Consider the following 23194-nt stretch of genomic DNA (forward strand, 5'->3'; position numbering starts at 1 on the left):
TAAACTGGTTCCTTCATTCGGTGGGTTAGGATGCTCTCTGAGGGAAAGGGGAGGAGAGGGAGCCTTCTTGGGCTCCATGGAGGTGGAGAGAAAACGAAGAGAAAAAAGGGAGGCTTTTACATTGCCTCCAATATCTTTGGCATTTTGTGGTGATACAAAATTCTTAAATTTTATCTTTCATTGTGTTGGCACTCGTTTTGGTATCGATAGGACTCGGCGAGATCTTCCCTGATCCCTTCCGGAAACCCACCAAAAAGCAACCCATTTTTTTTTCTTCTGGGAAGCAAAGGATGCTTATTAAACCCCAATCAACAAGCTTATGGTGTTTCCAAATCTTTACAGCAGAGAATATTCAATTTTTGGTTTTTTGGACTGGCATGTCAAGGAAAAAAAATATGTCTAGCTGTACTACAGATGTTTTCCCCAAGTCCCAAATGTAAACGAACTTCACGAAACAGAAGGCTGCCAAGAAACAAGATCTTGTTCCTCGTGTTTAATTTTAAAATTACTCCAGCAAACATCTAGAAGAAAGAAGATAAGTTCAAACAGTAACAATTTGTTCATACAAAAAAAAAAAGCGCAAGGATGGCTATAATGTAATCGTAACATTTCAGGGCACATCAAAAGTTTTCTTCATCTCGATTTTTTTACTCTTCTGAAGAGAATATTGGTTATCAACTGTTGGATGGGCAGAATTCATCAAAATCTGAATAAAAGAAACAGCTCTAGGGCGATTTAAACTCAGCAATGAATGGCTTAAAGAAGCAAACTTAAGGATGTCAAATCCAGAACAGCCAAGAGCTACTCTTGCCTCTTACTTTCCCTCCCCATCCCAAGTTCAGAAAGTAGCCAAGCTGCCCAGATGTTTCTTGCAAAATTTAATAATTCAGATTATACAGAGATTTCTGTAAATATGAAGACAAAAGTGGACTCTCAGAAGAGAACGACATACAATCAACTATTGGATATTCAACTTGCAGATCTCCTGATACTTTAGAAGAATGTGATGCCGTTAACATTTTTACAACATTGTTAATGCCATTTAAAGAGGCCAATAACATCAGTGCTGTAACAGACAAAAATCTGTCATTACAAATGGTGTTGGACAGTCACGTGGATTTCAGGTTCAGAGTTGGATATATTTATAAGGACCTAGGAGGTTACAGCAAATTCCAGTACTTTGATAAACTATGTGGCTGGGCTGGACTGAGAAAGATTACACCATAAGAACAACTGGCTGACAAGGAGCAGAAGCAGCCTGGCTCGAGCCTCAGTTGAAGAGTTGGTTGCTGCAAAAAAAAAGTAGAAGAGACAATGAGCATTCAAGCTGCATGTTTTAAAAATAATATAAACTTCAGTCAGAAACATGTCATTTCTGTCGTCTATATATAAACGCCTAAGGAAATTTCTATCAGTCCTTGAAAAAGGGTTCATTCACCTCGACAGTTCTTGCCATCTTTTTGCAAGGTTCCAGTTACACAGCTACAGAGTGGTCCATCCACCTGGCTTGTGCATATCTGTTCACAGCCTCCATTGTCTTCACACCAGTCTAGGCCTAAAAGGCACCAGTCAAAGTAAAAAAAAAAATCTGTTTTAATCATGCATCCATGCAGTAAAATTGATCCAGATTTCTGAATGAAAACTTGGAGAAACATCACACTTACGTTTTCTTCTGATTGGTCCCACAGAAATGATTTGCTCATTAAGACCTTTGGAATAATCATTGGCCCTCCGGGTATTCTGTGGACAATTCTGATTGAGCCAAAAAGAAAGAGATAGAAATGTTTCTTTGGTACACAACCTCTGTTGGTTTGAAAGCATACTTTGTACTTTGCATGATCTGTCAATAGCAATTTTTAAGAATAAACAGAACCAGGGACCATAGAGCCAAATATATAAGGGATAAAATAGGTACCTTAATCATATACAAGGTTAAAAGTATCCTGTCTTAAAATGCACCAGCGTGCAAATATTTAACCAAACTACAAAGCAGAAGTTACAGATCCCTATCATTAAAGTTGTATCTGAAGCACATGAATTTTAGATTATATTGTCCTTCAAAAATCAAGTTTTTGATCAACTCTGAGACAGCCTTAAATAGCACATTGACATGAACTGCATCTGAGGTTTGCACCACTTACTATTTTACATGAGTATCTTTCTGAATCACAAAGCGAGACTGCACAATGCAAATGGACCTCATCATAATCTCCAATGAATTTGAAAACAGTAACATGAAAACGGCAGGTGAGGGAGACCCCATTCTCCTCAATTCCAATTGTATTATCCTTGATATTCTGACAACTGCAAGAAAGAGGAATGCACTGATTAGTTCCAGCAGAACATCCAAGAACTGACAAGTTTTTCTTCTGGAATTTTGAACACTAGGCAATGAAAAAGAATGGCTCACCCTTCTTCAATGATGAAGTATCTGAGCTTGTCATTGCTGTCTCGTGATGGTGTTGCATAACATTTGTTCAGTGTGAGGATGAGGTGAGTGGAATCTGCCCCCAGCACAAAGACACCAACGTACAATACATCACGTGTGGTTAGCACAACTTCTCCTTGCCTGTAGGGATGCTTATAGGATGAATTTTTATATAGGGCCATTTTGGTAGTGAAACTGCCTTCCTTTGTAGGTACAGTCAGATTAATGACACTACAAAGAGAGAACAAGGTGGAGAAAAAAAACACCATTACACCCAAACAAAAATGTGACAAATCTGCTGTTGAAGAATTTAAAACTAATAACTTTGTGTTAGTAATAAAATATTAACTCTATATAAATTAGCATCCAGTTAAAACATTTCCAAAACTTACAACACTCTAATGCTTGGAAGTAATTTATTTTGGATCTCACCATTTTGTTAAAGAAGAAAACAGGCAAAATCAAATGCTATTGCTACAATTGAGAGTAAGGGAAATATTTTTAAAGAACTGGATCAAACTCAGAAAATAAAAGATCTTCATTCTACAAGGAAATAAATAAAGCAAGGGCTATAGCAATTGGTCCTTTTCATTAAAATAAAAACTGGTGTTTACATTTAGTCAGAACTGTGGACTTCAATTCCCAGAATCTCAGCCAGTTGCACACTTTCAAATAAAATCCATGAGATAATGGAATCCCTTAATCCAATTCTTCATTTCCTCAGAATGCCTTAAGAGTCAACACTGTTTTTCTTACCTGAGCATTGGTCTCACAACGGAATCCAAAGAAATTTTAATGTCAAGCTCATATGCACAAGAAAATTCAACATTGATGGTCCTGTCTCGAGTAATGATATTTCCAGTGTTGTTTGCACTTTCAATCCAGACTGTGTTTTTATACATAATGTGGGTGCTGTTAGACTACAATGTGAAGAGGAGAAAAAATGCACATGTTTAGGAGAAAAACTGCTTAATAATATAGTTATTTCCTTAGATCCTGGATTGTCCTTGCTTATAGTCTCAAATTTATGCTGCAAACTTCATTTCTTAATCTAATCCAATGGAATTGAGATGACTAGGTAAGAAAAGATCTCTAATCCAGAGAGAACTATGTAATTATTTCATGTCTTCTATGAGCTAAAAAGAAAGGGAAGCCAGACATGTAGACATCCATGCCCAAGAAATAAAGGGCTAATGGCAAAGTCCCAAATTTGCCAATGATGTTTTTTTGGCATTGTAAGTTTTTATTCATATTATTCATTTCATCATAGAGGAAACATTGCATGTTTATGATGATGTTCTGACAGAGATGAAAACTACTTCCACTGTAAGATGCAAATGAAGCTAATTCAGAAGCTTTGATAAAAAACCAAGTGCCACAAGGGGGAAATAAACCCATAGTTCCTCAATCATTCTGACCTGCACAATGTTTCCACAATTGCCCTTGGTGTTGTTGATCTGGAACGAGATGAAATCTTCGCCTTCAATGCCAGGACAACGGCGGTCATTGATGCGGACACCTTCCCTTTCAAAGCCCAGTTGGAACAGCTTGCACTTTGAGATGGACACCTCCATTAGGGCAGCTTTGCAGGTCACCTCAGCATCTAGAATATCATGTGTGTCTGTGAGAGAAGGAAGAGGGTTACTACAGAAACCTCATAGGACATTTCTCATCAGGATCTGCTTGTAGGGCACTCACTGTTTCCATAGGCAGGAGGTTCAATGCAACCACAGAGTTCTCCATCATTGTCCACATCACAAGTTCTGTTGGGACAATCTGCTCCCATGCAGGGATCTTCAACCACTCCTGCTAAAAAAAGATAAAAAGGTGGGGGTGGGAAACAGACAAGGGTATCTGATTTATTTTATGTTCATTTTTTTCGGAGGAGATTTCCATGAAAGATAGAATGTAAAGTGTAAGTAGAAAAGTAATCACCCTGTATTGAAATATTTTCTACCATGTCTTCAAAGGCTTCTTCCCCTGAAAAAACATTTTCTTTGTCTCTCCAGTGGATGAAAACTTTTATGCTAGCAATTAAGGAAGCATTCATGGTAAAAACCATGGAGAAGACTCTTCCACACCAAATATGCCCATATTTATATTATTTTACTCTCTGCTGAAGGGAATGCAATGAAGAAACTGTCTAAAAGAGGACTAAACTAAGACAAGCTTGCTTACAGCAATTTTCCTTCTCAATCCACTCTGTACTGAGGATCCCAAAGGAGCGACAGGCCTCTCCATATGCTGCTAAGGAGCCACAGAGCTGATACTTCTTCTGATTGTAGCAGCCATCAAGAAAACATGATTCATAAAAAGGCAATGGGTCCAGCAGTCCATAACAAGGCTGGAAGAAACCTTTCATATCAGTGAGCCTAAGGCAGTAGCTGTCACTCTGCAGGATTTGGATTTGAACGTTGTCGCAAGCAGCAGCATATTGTGAATACTGGAGCTCATTGCAGCTGGAATCATAAACACAAAAAGAGAAGCAGGAGAAAATAACAATAATGGTTTGTAGAACCATTATTTTTAACAGTATGTGGTTTATACTCCACCAAGGAAATAGTATGTGGGAATAATCTTAAGAGACATATAGCCAGGGCTATGACTGGGTAAGAGGCTGTTTAGCATTCAATAGGAATGTGGATGTAGCAAATGTCTCAGAAGGAGCCCTGTCTGGCTGCCTCATGAGGCTAACATCAATCGTAACAAGTCCGAAACCATATTTCTCCCTTGCTGTGTTTACAACCAAGAAACTGGTGACTATTTCTGATCTTTCCTGCTAAGGGCTAAGGTTCCTCTTATCTGTTTGTTGTCCTGGCTGTTCTTTTCCATCTCCCGAGGTCATTCCAAATACAATTACAGCTGTCTTTGGTTTATTCACTAAATTATTGTCAAACAAAGCATGACTTTCCACAACATCAGTGTAATCATAGTGTCATTATTTTATATGTTCTTACCATAAATAGTGGCCCACCCTGGTTAGACTCTACCATGCACCATCCCTCTGGTAAGGAATTATTTCTAGTACCAGTAGGTTTTCATCCATTCCTGTTGGCCATTAGCTGCTCTCAACAGAAAGGACAGCAAAGGTTTTGATTGAAGATGATACATGGTGAGCTTTGAGTTATTCCGATGTGGATCAGCTGCTTTAACTCTTCCCTAAATGTATGGATTTTCAATTCCTGTCTTTCAATTAACAGCTATCCAAAGGTCAGCTCTTCAGACACAGAAGTGCCTTTTCAGGTCACTGAGCATCATAACTATTTGACATATCCTTCCTAGCCTTTGAAAGCAGAAATAAAACCTAAACAATTTATGGAAAAGGAACTAGTGATTGGATTCTCCCCATTCTTCTAGTTATTGCAAGAGGCCTGGATTCTGTTTCTTCTTTCCCGTAGAGTTGGCAGAGCGAGACAGGAGTACCAATACAACTGTGAGTCTTTCAGTGCCCATCTAAAACTATAACAGAAGCTGGCAGAATTGTTTGCTGCTAAAATTAGCTAGTGAAATGCCATAAAGAAGATACTCCCCTCACCACCAACTTTTTCCAGCAATTCTTCACACTGATGTCTCCACCCATCTTCCCAAATGGGCCTATGCAAAGTATCATTGATGTCTTCTTTTTCTGTGCAGTGATTAGTTAAAAACACATGTAAACCAAACTACTTTTAAATCAGATGGGACAATATGTGGCTGATGCAGCTAGCAAAATGAACAATTTCTTCTGGACATATCACTCACTTGGCCCCGCCCGTTACCTCTTCTGCATGCCATTGGTTTTCCAGCTCTGGCCCAGGAACACACTGCTGACGACTGGCTTCCCTCGCAGGGTGACATAATCATCAGTGTGATCTCCATTAAAATTTCCACAAAGCCCACAAACTTTGTTTTGCAAGCGTTCACTAATGGCAATTTTGATGATGTTGAACCCATTGTAGTGGATCTGGATATCCGGGCTCGTGTCTATGACCAGGAAACCTTCCAGGCTGTAGATTTTGGTTGACAAACCAGTAACAAAAGGAATGCTCACTGATGTCCCATTCACCTAAATGTGGGAATAAATATACTTTAGTTTGTAAGATGCTCATAAGCAGAGTAGATTTCCTTCTAATGCCAAGTTTGGAAGTCTAGCTTTGAGTCATGAATAATCCAAACCCTCCTTCTGTGGCCTATTCTGCTTTTTTTGCTGGCATCTCAAACATTGGCAAAGTGATTGGCAAAATTGGGAGCCTAATGACCACCCTCAGCCCCCCCCCTCCCAGAGGTGGCTGCACCCCAGTCCAAAAATTTCTTAATGACTCGACACTGTACCTTAATTGTATTTCGATCGCTGATAAGAATCTGCTCCTCATTAATATAAAAGTAAACCGGTGAAATTACGGTCAAGTTGGGATAAGTCCACTTATCAAAATTGATGATGAGCTGGAAGGAGATGTCGGGGAGCTTTTGGCAGATAGTGGAGAGGACGAAGGCGCAGTTGGCAGGGAAGCGGAGGAAGGCGCCGTCAAACGTGCGGAAGACCCCTCCTCCTGCAGCAATGCAGTAGGAGCTCTTCATGCTGAAGCAACCCCGGACTCCATTCTGGAGGGCACACTCCTCATCGGATTTACACTGCCGAGGGTCACACTGGATCAGGTTTCGACGAAAGCAACGGCAACGGCGAGTGCAGTCACTGTTCCAGAAAAGCTGCTTGGGCTGCACAAAAGGGGGGAGGACAAGATGCAAACAGTTCTTCCAAGGGTTGAAGGCAACACCTCTAAAGACCCACCAAACACCCTGGAGAATGGAACAAGGATCCAAAGCCCATCTCTGTGGCTCTTGCCCTGTCCTTCTGCTGACAAATATGTCAAACATCTACCAAGAGGTGGTCTTGTGGGTCATATCAGCAGACCTAAGGAATGTACAGTACTTCCCAAGTTATCCTCGTGGCTCAGTGCCTCTGGAAAGGTTTGACGTTTGTCTAAATGCCATTTCGGTGCCTCCTTGCTGGGCTTGACCTACAGTGACTTTACCTGTCCATGAAATTCTGTGTTTCTTTTGCTGCAATTTCATTTATTTTATTTTGCTTCTTGCTCCAATGGAGCACTTATTATTTGCCTTGCCCAACAATAACATATTTTCTTATAGCTGGATATCTGGTTTATTTTATGATTGTGATTTCTTGACTTTTTTTATTTGAAGAGAAAGCAGCATTCATGCATGCAAACCCACACACACACATTTTCTGTGCAGAGAACATTATATTTTAACTCCACTGCCAAGTGTCTGCTGCTGATTTGCAGGGCTGGTATGAGATAAATGTTCATTCCATTGTGCTGTTGCTTTAGTATACAGTTCTTCCTGACCTCACTTAAAGCATTTTTAGTTAGACAACATAACATGATACATCAATTCATATACACAACGAACAATCACCAATTAAGTGAACTAAATAGTTTTCTTTTTCTTTTAAGAACCAGACAGTAGTCTAACTACCAAATCTTTTTGCAATTCATCAAGCTAGCTGCACAGTGGGGCCATGCAGGAACCAGCTGGCTCCTTGAAAATTTTATTTTTCACCAGGAGAGGGAGGCTGTGTAGAGCATTTCTTAGTGGATAGCTAACATGCTCTCTTGTCAGAAGCTCTCTTGTCAGAAGTTTGGGTCAATATAATTCTCTCCAAACAAAACCTTAAAATGTATTTTTTCTAAAGGGCAACAGATGTATAATAATACTGGATTTTCAACATAATAACCCATTTCAATTCCCTATTCAGACACATAGGATCTGAATAGGATCGACAACGTGATCACCAACATCCGATGACAAATGTCACAAAAAGAAGAAGATTCAGATGCATTCAGACATTCCGTTTTTCATTTGATGACAAGCAGCAAAACGATCCAGAACGTTCAGCATATCGTGTCATTTCTGATTTGCAGTGTGTGTTCAGCTGTTTCACCAGAGAGTGATTTGGAAAGATGTGAAAGAAAAGTTTAGAGCCTTCATTTTACAGGTTTATTCTTTTCTTCATCCACATTTTGTTTGCTGCAACATGAAAACTTATTTCTGAATTTTTAGCATGCTATAATTTGCTGTTGCATCCAAACATAATATGCTATGTTTTAGGTAACCCACTCTGTGGCCCCAAAAGGTAAGATTAAAAAGTTTGAAATCCTAGGACAATCTGTGGTTTAATGCAACCATAAATCACAGGTTCTACAAAGTAACGGTTGTGATCAACCTATTAAAAACAATAGTTCCTAAAATCTCTTTGGGATCTTGTTTTAAAATGCATATTCCAGCTTAGAGGCCTTATTCTGGCAGATCATAAGACTTGTGAAAAGTTCCTGACTGGTGTCCCTGGCCTGTTATGCTCGTGACCTGTAAAAGGGAAGAAATTCAAAGGTAGAGTTTCCATAGCAACGTCCCTGCCCACTCCTCCAAAGGGCAGTGGTACCAATAGCCTTTTCACTGCTGAAGTGTAGCTTTGCAGAGCATCACACATTGCATTCCATTCTTTCATTATCAGATTTATAGCATAATGGAGAGCAAAAACTTGGACTCATCAAATGAATCCAGCTACTATTTTTTTCCTTTTACTTGGGAAGTAAAAAGCCAAGTACAGGAAGATAGAAAGACAAAACTGGTATCAGAAATTATTCTTCACAGTGGCTTTATCCAACTGTTGGATGGGAACAACCAATGTTTTTTTAAAACTTTGTTATTTTGAAGAGACAGGAAGCTAAAGGCCACTTCTAAGAAACCTTGGCAAAGTTTCTAAGCTGTCTTGTATCATTTAGCATGAAAAGAGGGCTATGCCAATTTTTAACCCAAGCTGTCTTCTCCAAACATGGAAAACTACTTTATTTGGTCAGATTGTTATACTCGTGTTAGTGGCTCATTGTTGTCTGGCTTGGATTAGCAGCATCCTTGATGTGATGCAATAACATTAATGCCGTACTGGAAAGCATAAAAATTGCAGAGTTTTAGTTAGAATAGGTATACATCTTAATATTTTAGGATAGAAAAATGCGCATATTGGGGAAAACTACATACATAAATAAGCTGAAGCAAAAAATGAAGAAGAAGAAAAGACATGGAGGAAAAGCCTTATGAATGAAACGCTGGAAAACTGACAGATATTATTGATTGATCTCTAGTAGATACAGTATAAGACAAGGTAAATAATTTACTGGGACATGAACCAAGAAATATCAACTTGTCCCATTGAAAAATAATCACGAGATTGATGACTAACTCAGAAATAACATTTAATATCCCCCATGTCAAAATAAAACCTACTCACAACCATTTTTCACCTTGATTAATCTTCTTTGTCTCTCATTTATTAGTTTCCCTCTGCAAATGAAATGTCTTTTCTATGAATTTATGGCTTTCTCCTTCTCTAATCTGCAAGAGTAAATTCTGGGGAATCAGAAATCAGCAAATGACAGGGAAGGATCTCCTTTGGGGCCCATCAATGGATGCTGAGAACATGACAGAGCTACTATCTTCTTCTATTTTCCTCTCTCCCTTGGGAGAAAAAAAAGTATCACCCCATTATTGAGAATTGGTGTCACTGCATTGTGAGGATCAACCTGATGCTAAACTGATCCTGCGTCTTTCATAGATGCACCCAGTGCATTATTCCACAATTGTCCTTTATGGGATCACTCAAGGGGGGCTGAACCTTGGCAGCAATATTGACCGGCAATGTAGAGGAAGAGAAGGGGAAAAAAATGTTAGTCCCTGAATATTATCTGCAGAAAACAAAATCCCTTTTTAAAGCCCCGTGAACCAATTCCCCAAAGAACTGTGTTTACTTCCCCCAAATTCAACCTATTACGGAGCATTATTGTTGAAAGAACAACAGACCAACGACATTGCATATCTCTTCTTGGCTTTCTTCCTATTTGCAACCTATTTGCTATGCAATCCCACAGGCAGTTTAAGGCAGAAAAACACTATAATTGCACAAATTCTACAAGCCTTCTCGTCTTCTCTTTTTCTGCTCATTGTGGTTATTGTTGTTTGGATGAATATAGATGAGGATGGCTCCTTCAATACAACAGAGCGAGCTTCTTGGTTTGGATGCTAAAGGTCACAAGTAACAGAGATGATGGTGTAAAAGCAAACATATCCTTATATCTCCTGAAAAAGAACCCGAGGGCAGCAGAAAAGAGCGGCAACTAAGCTGCACGGATTTACAACTGCCTGTTTAGAAATGCATCGTTAGTAAGCAAAGGAAGCTTAAAGGACAATTTCACATAGCTTCTTTTTTAAAACAAACAAAAATAGCTCTTTTGTATATTTTTGTTGTAATCTTTATGGACAATGAAATGGACGCGGCTCAGTGGCTAAGATGTTGAGCTTGTCGATCAGAAAGATTGGCAGCTCGGCGGTTCGGCTCCTTAGCACCGTGTAACGGAGTGAGCTCCCGTTCCTTGTCCCAGCTGCTCCTGCCATCCTAGCAGTTCGAAAGCATTTTAAAAAATGCAAGTAGAAAAATAGGGACCACCTTTGGTGGGAAGGTAACAGCATTGCGTGTGCCTTTGGCTTTGAGTAATGCCAGCCACATGACCACGGAGACGTGTTTGGACAGCGTTGAGTCTTCGGCTTTGAAATGGAGATGAGCACCCCCCCTAGAGTCGGGAATGACTAGCACATATGTGTGAGGGGAACCTTTACCTTTACCTTATGGACAATTATCTATTGCAATAATAGGAAGAATTCGTGTAGACTGTACGCCCACACTCTAACACTCGTAATGGATGCTACTCAGAAAATGTTCTCTCTTAATGTATTCCAGGCATGAAATCCTGATTCTGAGACTGATTCTATTTAGCGGCTTGTTTGGCTGGTGTTCTTGCAGCACCTCACTGCCAATATTGTCCTTTAGACAAAAAGAAATGAGATCAGTTTTTGACATATTGAAAGTCACGCTGGACCAAATCTATGTTACTATTGAATTCAAGCCATGCCTGCTCCAGAAAACATATCCTACTCCAGGAGAGTTTGGAACAAGCCACAATGATGCCAGAATGATAACACACGGACACTCATTATGACATTATCACAGAAACGCCACCATTACATGCTGGCATATCAAGGACTGATGCAATGCTTAATACTGAATCGTAGCATTTGTGTGATGTTGTTTGTGCCTTATGGACATCCATGTCCCACTTCTTCTTTGCTCTGGCAACACTATCTCCCAGGCTTCCAGTTACTGACTCACCTCGTAATATTTGCCATCTGAGTAACAGCCGCAGTTGTGAGGAAGAATGCAGCTTTTGCCATTGAGGACGTAGCCTGGATCGCACTGACATCCTTCCACGCAATAATGGTTGCAGTCACTTTTCAGCCGGATGGCAGCACAGCGAGGCTGGCAAACGCTCACACAGCTTTCATAGTGGCTGTTGGGAGGGCAGCTGACTGCTAGAATGCAAGGGACAAAGCGCCTTAACATGGGTGCATCTCGGTCTGCGAGTCATCTATTAACATGGTGAAGCCATATACATCTCTATGACATAATAGACCCAAGGAGCTTAAGTCCAGAGGAGCATCTTGGTTAGCATGATTGAGAGTCTTAACAGCCATCTACTCAAGCTAAATTAGGAAAACATATTTACTGACATGTACAACTGATAGGCAAAGATTCCTCTGGACCCCGGAAAGCTAAGAATGAGCAACTAGAATAGTCTGTGGTTTAGTAAAAGTTGGCCTACTATCAGTGGTGAAATTCAAATTTTTTTTACTATTGGTTCTGTAGGCATGGCTTGATGGGCGTGGCAGGGGAAGGATATTGCAAAATCCCCATTCCCACCCCACTAAGGGGCCAGCCAGAGTGAATTTGCCAGTTCTCCAAACTACTCAAAATTTCCACTACCGGTTCTCCAGAACCTGTCAGAACCTGCTGAATTTCACCCCTGCCTGCTATGTAGAAACTAAACCTGAACAGGAAAGATGGTCTTTGATTTGGAGATAATGCCTCCAAACCTACAATGTGTTTCTCAGAGAGTTGGTGGCAATATGAAGGAGTTGTCCATGGTGACTGCCCTTACTGTCGTCTGTGAAAGACCGAGGTCAAATCCTGCCTCTGGAGGGAGATGTTTACTCCCCAGTTCATCAACCCCAGGGATTTTTTTAAAAAAGAGAGAAAGAGAACTGGTAACAAGGATTCGACCACACATACTCTTTTTTCGAAACTGCCCCTCAAAGCCAAAATAATGCCACTATATTTGAGCAAGGAATTTCTGAGCTGTATCAAAACCAAAGCCTCTGTCCAGAAACAACAGCTTGAAAACAGAAATCCTTGCACGCTTGAATGCCACAATGCTCTCAAAACATCACTGTGACTTTCTCAAAAACTTGTTCCCTTTCTCCGTCCAGAGAGACAATTTGAAGAACCTCTCAGCCAAGAGAGGGCCAAGACAAGAGTGGAGAAATGCCTAATTTCAAAGCTTTTCTCTTCTACCCGCCTCAATTTTTCTCAGGGCTGTTAATGAATCCTCTAGAGGAAGGAGTAAGGCTTATGGAGGCTGTCAATTTGCAGACCGAAAAAGATCCTAATTTAATTTGTAAATCTGATTAGTGAGGAAAACAACTTTTCAATGGATTTGCCAGACAGTCGGCCTGCCTGAGACACTTTGCGTCTTCGTTTATGAGACGAATAATTGAACAAAACATGGTAACTTATTGACAGGAGAGGCTCTTTGCAACAATTGCATGTACTTTTCCTTCAGTTGCATACACTAATAACATTTGCATTTGACAAATGAAGAATGACTGCCTTGGGAAGATGACCAGAAACCCATCAGTGGAATATAAACAGGAGTCCTAATGATAAAAGAAATCTTATTTTAAAATGGAGAGGAAGAGGAAGAGCAGGAGGAAGGAGGGGGATGGGGGGAGGAGGAGGAGGAGGAGGAGGAGGAGGAGGAGGAGGAGAAGAAGAAGAAGAAGAAGAAGAAGAAGAAGAAGAAGAAGAAGAAGAAGAAGAAGAAGAAGAAGAAGAAGAAGAAGAAGAAGAAGAAGAAGAAGAAGAAGAAGAAGAAGAAGATGATCATCTACTTACAGCATGAAGTGAAGTTCCTCCAGCCCGTGACTGCTATCCCCTGGGTTTGGCAAGTGCTGGCATAATTTTGCAGCCAGCTGCAAGCTGTCTGCACTGCTCCACCATCAATGCAGGTGTCAAATAAGCAGTTCTTATAAAAGAAGGCCGGGTTAACCTTACTGTGGCACCTGGAGAAGACCCCACTCTTGCTAGGAATCAAACTGCACAGCTGCTGAGGCTTCCAGAAGCCTTCTACCTTACGACAAGTTGGGCACCTATCGCCACACCCAGCCTGGCAAAAGGGGTCCCGCTTGGCCCAGCTGTGGCCAAACTCATTAATGCTGGAGACCACAAGGCCACCAGAGGTCTGAAGATCATCCTCAGGGTTGCCATTGTATCTCCCGCAAAGGCCGTAGGTGCTATTTTGGAGGCTCCGTGGAATCGTGATGGAGAGGAAGGTCCTCCAGTCATACACCACCTTCAGACCAAAATCAGTCTCTATAACGATGTGGAAGCCGAAAGTGAAAATGTTGACCTTCCCTTGGCCCAGCTTCAACGGCAGGTAGAGGCGCTCCTTGTTGATCTGCAAAGAGATGCAAGGAAAGTCGGTGAAAGAGGGCAGTTGAAGGAAGCACGCCTCGAAGAAAGACCAGTTGACCTAGGAAATCCAGGTTTAAACCCTCACTCCACACGAGACGCTTACTGCATATTTTTGGTAAGATCTCCATACCTCTGCAGGATTTTCTAATAGTCGGGTTAAAAATGCAGCTCAGTTTGCAGCACTTGGGACACTTAGCGAGATCCTGGACAACCAAGCAAAGTCAGACCTGATTAATAGTGAGAAGAAATGCCACTGGGAAAACCAAGACTAGACAGGAAAGTTAAAAAGAAAAACCACTAGAATAGGGATGTCAAAGTCAATTTCATTGAGGGCCATATCAAGGCTGTGTTTGACCTTGGGGGGCCGGGATGGGCGTGGCCAGGGTGGGCATGGCCAGCTCAATGTCACTAGTGTCGGGGGTGCCTGTGGTGGCCTTATTTATTTTATTATTTATTTATTTATTTATTTAAACTTATTAGTCGCCCCATCTCCCCACAGGGACTCGGGGCGACGTACACAAGCAACTGCAAGCATTCTGCCTGAGCATTCTGCCAGCGAAAACGGGCTCCCGAGCTCCATTTTCAGCTGTGATGGCCTCTTGCTACTTTCTGCCAGTGAAAACGGAGCTCGAGAGGGCCTCCTCCGGCCTTTGTGAGCTCTGTTTTTGCTGGCAGAGACACCGCAGGCTGATCCTTTGCTGTTTCCAGGGCGGCCCTGCGGGCCAGATCTAAGCACCCTGCAGGCCAGATCCGGGCCCCGGGCCTTGAATTTGATACTCCTGCACTAGAAGATGACAATGAACAGAAAATTATACAGACATGGTCAAGAGGAGGCCATAAAGTCCAATTCAACCTGGTCATCTTTCTTCCTTCCCACATTAAACCCCAAAATCAATTGGTTTGGGGTAGTCTCAACCTCTTATCCTGATTAAGGCAACGGTGGAAAGAACTCTCTATTGACTTACAAGCACGGTATGTTTGTAGGCTCGATGGATCACAATGCTGTAGCTGAAAACTTCCACTTCCACCTGCTTCACCCACAGAGCCAGAGAAGGATCCCGATCCTCATTCTTGGCAACAACTGTAAACTCAGGGAAAGTACCTGACCTCTCGGACCTCTGGCGGTCAGTGGTGGTGCAGAGGACCAAAGGACAGCTGCTCTGAAAGTCAAACGCAAATCCATCAAAGGTCAAGTAATGGCTGTAGCCGGAAATGATGCAGGAGGCATCTGTGCGGGCCTGGCAATAATGTAGGCCGCTGTCCTCCAGGCAGTATTCATCCTCTTTGCAGGGGAGGTTCTCACAGCGCACACTGTTGTCAGAGCCATTGCAGTAGCAGAAGTACTGACAGTCTATGTCCATCCAGAAGGACTGGTTGGTGGAGAGCTGGTGGCCCTCAAAACTGCAGCCGCAGTCGCTACGGAGAATGCACTGTGTGCCCCGGAGCACAAAACCTTTGTCACACTGGCAACCCTCCACACAACTGTCCAGGCACACGGGCCCCATGCTCAGGGTATCACAGGATTCAGAGCAGGACATGCATTCCTCAAAGTGACTGTTCTCAGGACAGGCAAGCGCTGGAAGAAAAGGAAGAGAGTCGGTGATCAGATGGAAGCCATCTTCTGCATCAGGCAGCTGCTGCCTTGACCTGAGTCCAGCTGTGGCATTCACAGAGGTTTTTTTCAAGATGGTAAGTAAAAGGCAAAGGTTCCCCTCCCACGTATGTGCTAGTCGTTCCAGACTGTAGGGGGCAGTGCTCATCTCCATTTTAAAGCCGAAGATCCAGCGCTTTCCGAAGACGTCTCCGTGGTCATGTGGCCGACATGACTAAATGCCGAAGGCACACAGAACACTATTACCTTCCCACCAAAGGTGGTTCCAATTTTTCTACTAGCATTTGTACATGCTTTCAAACTACTAGGTTGGCAGAAGCTGGGACAAGTAGTGGGAGCTCACTCTGTTACGTGGCACTAGGGATTTGAACCGCTGAACTGCTGGCCTTTCTGATCGACAAGCTCAGCATCTTAGCCACTCAGTCTTAGCCACTGAGCCACCTACTTCCAAGACAGTAGCCATTCGCATAATGAAAGCTCTGCCCTTAGTTTGCACAACACGCTTAAAAAGAGTAAGGACCTTGGTGAGTAGGTCCCAAACTACCATCTTGACATCTGCCACAGACACCCCTAGAATCAGTAGATCTCATACTTAATCCCTTATCCCATACAGAGATTCACAACCAGACTGGGAGGGAGACAGGAAGGGTGATCACATCAGACTCCGATTCAACCCCTATAGATGGTTGTGAAATGAACAATCTGATCTTTATAGAGAAGGACTTCCGCAAAGTGAGAAGAAGGATTGATCGTTACGAATAATTCTTTCCCTTAAAATATTACATCTCTGAATAGCAGGGAGATGGAGGGAGGGAGTTTTATTATTTATCCTTACAGAAGATACAATGCGAGACCTGCTGGCATAATTTTTTAAAAAAATTCAGCTTGCTTTATTATTGGTTTATCGAATACTTATTCAAACCGCTGAAAGACGTTTTAGTTTTTTATTAACCCTGCCCTGTGAGTGTTTATTACTCTTCTCGCATTGATTACACATTGTATGACATTACACTGCCTTCATCTCAATGAAATTTCCTTTCAGTTTTAAATTTGCAGTGTGATTGCTCTATTTTTCATTGCTTATCCATAAACATTTAAATTACATTTACAACCATGAGACTCAGCCTTTGTTGCCTACAAAGTTTCCCGCCACTAAAGTATAAATTTAAACCCAGCTGTCCGGTACAAAGCACAGAGAAAGTCACTGGCTCCATGCTGGACTTTTTATGGACCATGTGAAATGCACAATGAGGATTTTGCGCCGATCTTGAAAGTTTCTTCTGACATATCAGATTTCTGGGGTGGGAGGAAGCAAAGTTTTGCACATCCCATTTTAAAAGAGTTCCCAATTAAACAATCACTTAACGTGCCTCTCATAACTCCTTTAAGGTTAAGTTCCTGGACTCTAGAAGTCTCTCAGAAGTCATGATCAGCTGGATCGCTATAATCAATTGCTTACATTTTCTTCAACTTAATTCAGTTTCCATACTTATTTCTGCTTTTGCATGATGTTTTTTTTAAAATCTTTCCTTTAGATTATGGTATTTGTATCATTGGCAACAAAAATATTATCCAATTTTGTTGTATTTATTTTGTACAATGACAATAAAGGCTATACTATACTCTTATCCCAGCTGATCAAAACAATATATTCTTCCTTCTGTCAAGCCTGCAGCCATCTTCCATGATAAATTTCCTGATAAGCCAAAGAGCCCCCCTGGAGGGGGGGGAAGAGGTAGTTATGTTAATCTTAACCCCCACATTATTCTCTTTTCAGGATACGCTTTTCTTCTGAGGAGAGGCCATCTGTCAGGCCTGCAGCCATCTTTTCCTTTTAGATCCTTGGCCTGCCACACTTTCTATTATTCTGCTATGCATTTTTTATTATGAGAAAATGGGAGGGGGGATTGTAAAGAGTTACATACTATGTAGCCATAACAAAATTCTTTCTAGAAAGCCAAGGTCATCCTTTGTCTCTGCACCTCTGCACCTGACTGAAATGGGATGGGTGGAATTGCCAGCATAGCAATGGAAGATTGGACCATGGGATGGACTTGTGGGTGTGGGGGCAAGATCTTGAACTTTCAACTGGATGGCAAAAACCAGGAAACTTTCAGATTCGGGTTTCTCCAGACATGGCTCTCTTAATAAATTGGAACTTTGAGCAATACTTTGCCTTGGACTCTGATTTACTTTTGGATGCTATTTGGAACATTGACACCTTCTCACATTTTAGTTATTCTCTGTCATTACTCCTTTAAATCCCATATTCCTTGATTCCTGCATTCTGCATCAGGAACGTCTGCATATGTGTGACTTCCTTGTCTTTAGTAAAGTGACTTATTTAGCACTACACTCCCCCCAAACCTGAAGTTTCTTGTGTTGACTAGTTCCTGAATATGAAATTACATTTTTGAAAAAATATGGAGTCATAGCATTTCCTGAAATCGGACATTCTTGGGCCACCATTCTAAGGACTGAATATATAAGTTTTTCTAAGATTGTGTTCCTAAATTCCATCAATGGCTTCACAAACTTTTGAGCATAAGACTAAGAAAATTCCCACCAATACCCAAAAATCTTTTAGTTGATTCAGCCCTCACCTATATAACCTGGGAATTCCATTAGACTGAGAATGATAATCGTTGTTATTTAATATTTGAAATCTTAGGGCCTTTTTGACCTAAAAAGTCCATGATGTTGACCAATACTCAAACAACTTAACTTCCTATGGGAAACAAGATGAAGGATAGGTATCTCTACCACTTCCCAACTTACGGCAAAAGGTTAAGCTTCTCCACGGGCCAATGTCCACTTCTGCATTCTTACATGCGCTGGCATAGCGAGCTACCGAGTCGCAGAGCTCTGACTCGTTTCCTCCGCTTTGGCACAGACGGAAAATGCAGGTCCTGTAATACGTGGACACGTTGACCACAGAGTGGCACTCCAGGAACGAGCTGTTGGTGGGGTCATTGATGACTCCGCATTTGGAGCGGCTGCGGTAGCCTTTCAGAAGCTCTGAATCATTGTTGCAGGCCTTGAGAAGGTCCCCGCATTCCCCGTTGCAGATCTCATTGAAGGTTGTCCAGCTGTCCAGGAAAACCACCAGGTTATCTGTGCATTTCCCGTTGGGAAAGCAGAATTCATCGCTGCTGTTTCCGTTGAAATAGCCACAGAGGCCTCCAGTACAGTTGAAATAGGTGGTGGAGAGACGTATCTCCAAGATACCCAAGTCTGAATAGTGGATATGGATGAGTCCATCTAATTCAACAACAGTCCCATTTTTACTCCGGTAGATTTCTAGTTGCCCAGAAGGGTGGAAATATGGAAGCTCTGTTTCGTATCCGTTCACCTGCAAAAGGAAAAGGGGAAAGAAGAGGCAAAAAAATGAATGAAGAAACTGTTCTGACCTAGGCTTCCCCAAAAGGCATGAGGCAGAGTCCTGGTCCCGACAAAACCCCTTTTATTAAATGAATGTGAATTCCTCTCATTCACATTTTCTTCTGGCAGCTCTGCACATGCATATACTGGGAACAGGCTCCAGCTGTTCCTCTGCCTCACTGCTGTCTAGCTCCGAAAGCAACTGATCACTGCCAGGCGGCCTTGGCCCCATCTCTGCCTCTGACGCAGGGCCCTCGTCCGAGCCTTCCCCAGACTCCAGGATTGGCCCATGCTCCTCTCCAACCTCCTTACTGTCTGACTCTGCTGCCAGCTCCGCTAACTGCTCATGGGCCACAACAGAAACTAAAGAATCCCATGGAATCTTCCTGTTCTTCCTTTGATAAATGAGGCAACAGCAGAATTGAGCAATGGGAATTAACAAGAAGGCACACTTCATATGGAGATACATTCTATGTCTACAGCTGAGGTTACCTGCCAGACATAAGCTGAACAGCATTTAAATTTTGGCTACCCAGAATGCAGGACTTGAATATATTTTTTAAGAAAAAAGACTGTGGGAATCTAAATAGGTTTTTCACATTACATAGCAACTTTTCATTAAATTTAAGAATAAAGGTAAAGGTTCCCCTCGCACATATGTGCTAGTCATTCCCAACTTTAGGGGGCAGTGCTCATCTCCCTTTCAAAGCCGAAGAGCCAGCGCTGTCCGAAGATGTCTCCGTGGTCATGTGGCCGGCATGACTAAACGCCAAAGGTGCACGGAACGCTGTTCCCTTCCCACCAAAGGGTGGTCCCTGTTTTTCTACTTGCATTTTTTACATGCTTTCGAACTAAGTTGGCAGAAGCTGGGACAAGTAACGGGAGCTCACTCCGTTACGCGGTGCTAGGGATTCGAACCGCCAAACTGCCAACCTTTCTGATCTACAAGTTCAGCATCTTATCCACTGAGCCACCGCATCCCAATTTAAGAGTAAATGCCAACTATTTCCATTTCCGAAATACAAAGATTACTTAGCAGATGATTTGAAAAACCTAGCTTGGCCTTTGATGCTCATATATTTGAAGCAGACTTAAAGTAGCTTTTTATCATCTCAAAACGCCCACAGATCTATTTCAGAATGCTGCTTCCAGAACTTAGGAACTGAAGTCCCAACTTATGTGGAGATCACTTGATTGGGATGGTGATGTGTATCCATTTCTCCACCTCAAAGGAATTACAAGCTATTCTTGGAAGCCAAGCTTTGCCTTCAGCTCATGCCATTATCCCAGAGTGACAGTACTATATCTTTGATAGGAAAACTTCCGACGTCAGTAATTCACAAAGAAAATACAAGACCCAAACACAAGAAAGAGAGACTTGATTTGATAGACAGATGAGAGAAGCAACAGTCGCTGTAGAGGTAGACTTACTGGGAAGAACAGAAAACACAACTGACGTGGGTGGAAGGCACACACGCACACAAAACTACGTAGAGCCTGACAATGGCAGCAAATACAATCCAAGGTTGTTGGGTTTTAGTTCTTCTTACAATGAAATGTCACCATGAGATTGGCAAGAGGCGACAATAGAATAGAAAACATCTTTCCTCTGCTTTTGAATCACGTGCTATGTTCATACATGCAAGGAGACAGCAGGAGCCGCGTTCCTCGGTCTTGCTAGTGTGGAAAATATGTTTACAATAAACTGTCAGATGTTTCTGAGCATTTCTATCCACCTGGTGGCAGTGTCACCTACAAGACGGCCGGAAAGCAACATTTCTACAGGGCTCCGGTTTAGAAGAGCTGAACTGAGTTTCTTGCAAGGTTGCAACATCAAGGAAAGCACTCTTATCCCATGGTTTTGTTTTGGTTTTTTTCCAATGGAGAGGATCCATTGGTTTTCCCAAGGAATCAAGTAATCTAAAAGATAAAGATTCCCCTCGCACATATGTGCTAATCATTCCCGACTCTAGGGGGTGGTGCTCATCTCTATTTCAAAGCCAAAGGGCCAGCGCTGTCCGAAAATGTCTCCGTAGTCATGTGGCCGGCATGACTAAATGCCGAAGAAGCACGGAACGCTATTACCTTCCCACCAAAGGTGGTTCCTATTTTTCTACTTGCATTTTTTATGTGCTTTTGAACTGCTAGGTTGGCAGAAGCTGGGACAAGTAACGGGAGCTCACTCCATTATGCGGCGCTAGGGATTCGAACCGCCAAACTTCTGACCTTTCTGATCGACAAGCTCAGCTTCTTAGCCACTGAGCCACCACGTTCCTCTTGAGCCTAATCTACACTACTGTTATTGACTAGATAAAGGTTGCAAGAGGAGCAGTGGGCAATCGTGAATTTATAATAAACAAATTGCATGTGGTAACATTTTTTTCCCAAAAAGAAAAGCATGTCCATCAATGTTAGGCAAACTCTAAATTGATGTTGACTCAGTTGTTGATAAGAACAGCCATCTAGATTCCAGTGGGACAATCACATATATTTACCCCCGTTTACCAGTATCATATTATATCAGAAATTCTGCACAATGGGACCATTATCCCCATGGTTGGTTATCCAAAATACGCAGAGAAAGCAGAGAGAGGTAGTCCTCAATCCAACTCCATCACTTTTCTCATGGTGATGGTGAAAGTCTGCAGTGAAGCTATATGGTATGTTTGTGGCATGAACTTGGCTATAGTTCTTCATGTTTGGAAATCACCCCAAATCAGGATTTCCATGGTGAACATAACTGTTCTTCCATTCTGTCAACTTAATTACAATTTCTTATGGATCTTACATGCCAAGCTCCCATGCTGTGTATTACAAGAAGCTCTTCATCTCTGAAGAGAGATCAAACGTAATCTTCCTGTACTGTAATTGCATGAGTGCAATTTGCAGGTCATAAGAACATAAACTGCCCCCTGCTGGATGGGACCCCTGGCCTGACTAATCCGAAAGTCTGTAGGCATAATGGTCAACCAACTGCACAAGGAAGCCTACTAAGCTCCCAACAGATGGCCTTCAGAGACAATCCACTGCCATCAAGTCTAACAGTTATTGATCCCATCAGGTCTGGCACTATTTTGTTGGCTATATAAATAGAGGCTCTGGTCAATGAGATGGCTCCGGGCTACGAGAAGAGTTTAATTCTTTCTTTATTACAGCCCAAGCTAATGTTTTTCAATTAGTTTTTTGTCAGGGAAACCTGGCCTACCCAAGCCCACTGCTTCCGTTTTCAGCCCCAATCTAGGAACGTTCACAGCCAGTCGCTTTCGTGACAAACTATTCTTGTGTTGAATTTATGTTTTACTGACAAAGAAATAAAGGGAGACTAGTATAGATCTATTTCAAGCTATTTAGCTCTCACCAGCTAGCCCAGGGGTGTCAAACTGAAGGCCCGGGGCCTGGATCCAGCCGACAGGGTGTTTAGATCTGGCCCGGCTCGCAGTGCCTCTGCCAGTGAAAACGGAGCTCAGGAGGGGCAAATGAGGTGCCCCCAACATGAGTGACATTGAACAGGTCATGCCCACCCTGGCGATGCCTACTCCAGCCCCCGAGTTCAAATACAACCCTGATGCGGCCCTCAATGAAATTGAGTTTGACACTCCTGAGCTAGCCATACCAGGGGTGAAATCCAGCAGGTTCTGACAGGTTCTGGAGAACAGGTAGTGGAAAATTTGAGTAGTTCAGAGAACCGGCAAATGCCACCTCTGGCTGGCCCCAGAGTGGGGTGGGAATGGAGATTTTGCAGCATCCTTCCCTTGCCATGCCCACCAAACCACACCCATAGATCCAGTAGTAAAAAAAATTGAATTTCACCACTGAGCCTTCTGGTATTTGAATCCAGGTTACTTGCATATTAGGTAGTTGTATTAACCTCTAAGCCACAGGCTCTCCTCCCTTTGTCGGCTATACCAGGGGAAAGATTATGTGTTTTTTGTCAGGGCAACCTGGTTTCTCAATTTGAAATATTCTGGATGCACCGAGACTGCCCCTCCCCTTCCAAAGATTTTTAGCCCACAGCCATTTGGGAGACTTCTGACTGGGGAACCAAATCAAAACTCACCCCTCTCTAAAGCCCATAACCCAATTCTCTGTCAGACCAGAGTAGTACTAGTTTCATCCTTTGAAAAGTTCTTTAATT

The 23194-nt window shown here is 42.2% G+C and overlaps 1 protein-coding gene across 1 annotated transcript in view; it reads right to left on the reverse strand.

Annotated features, from left to right (window-relative positions):
* Positions 1-520: 520 nt before the first annotated feature.
* LOC309396009 (alpha-tectorin-like) overlaps positions 521-23194 on the reverse strand; it is a gene marked incomplete at its 5' end in the record, with an annotated part of 57448 nt that continues 34774 nt past the window's right edge. Inside the window, 15 exons of the mRNA XM_081960718.1 lie at positions 521-1289; positions 1439-1555; positions 1665-1752; positions 2142-2304; positions 2411-2659; positions 3185-3348; positions 3847-4049; positions 4127-4237; positions 4607-4887; positions 6187-6473; positions 6740-7123; positions 11649-11848; positions 13488-14049; positions 15032-15642; positions 18457-19030. Of these exons, the coding sequence (XP_081816844.1) occupies positions 1189-1289; positions 1439-1555; positions 1665-1752; positions 2142-2304; positions 2411-2659; positions 3185-3348; positions 3847-4049; positions 4127-4237; positions 4607-4887; positions 6187-6473; positions 6740-7123; positions 11649-11848; positions 13488-14049; positions 15032-15642; positions 18457-19030 (4095 nt within the window). The 3' untranslated portion in view covers positions 521-1188. The remainder of the gene's footprint in view (positions 1290-1438; positions 1556-1664; positions 1753-2141; positions 2305-2410; positions 2660-3184; positions 3349-3846; positions 4050-4126; positions 4238-4606; positions 4888-6186; positions 6474-6739; positions 7124-11648; positions 11849-13487; positions 14050-15031; positions 15643-18456; positions 19031-23194) is intronic.

This window comes from Natrix helvetica (genome assembly GCF_964273705.1).
Source record: "Natrix helvetica genome assembly, chromosome: 8".
Classification (NCBI taxonomy): Eukaryota; Metazoa; Chordata; class Lepidosauria; order Squamata; family Natricidae; genus Natrix; species Natrix helvetica.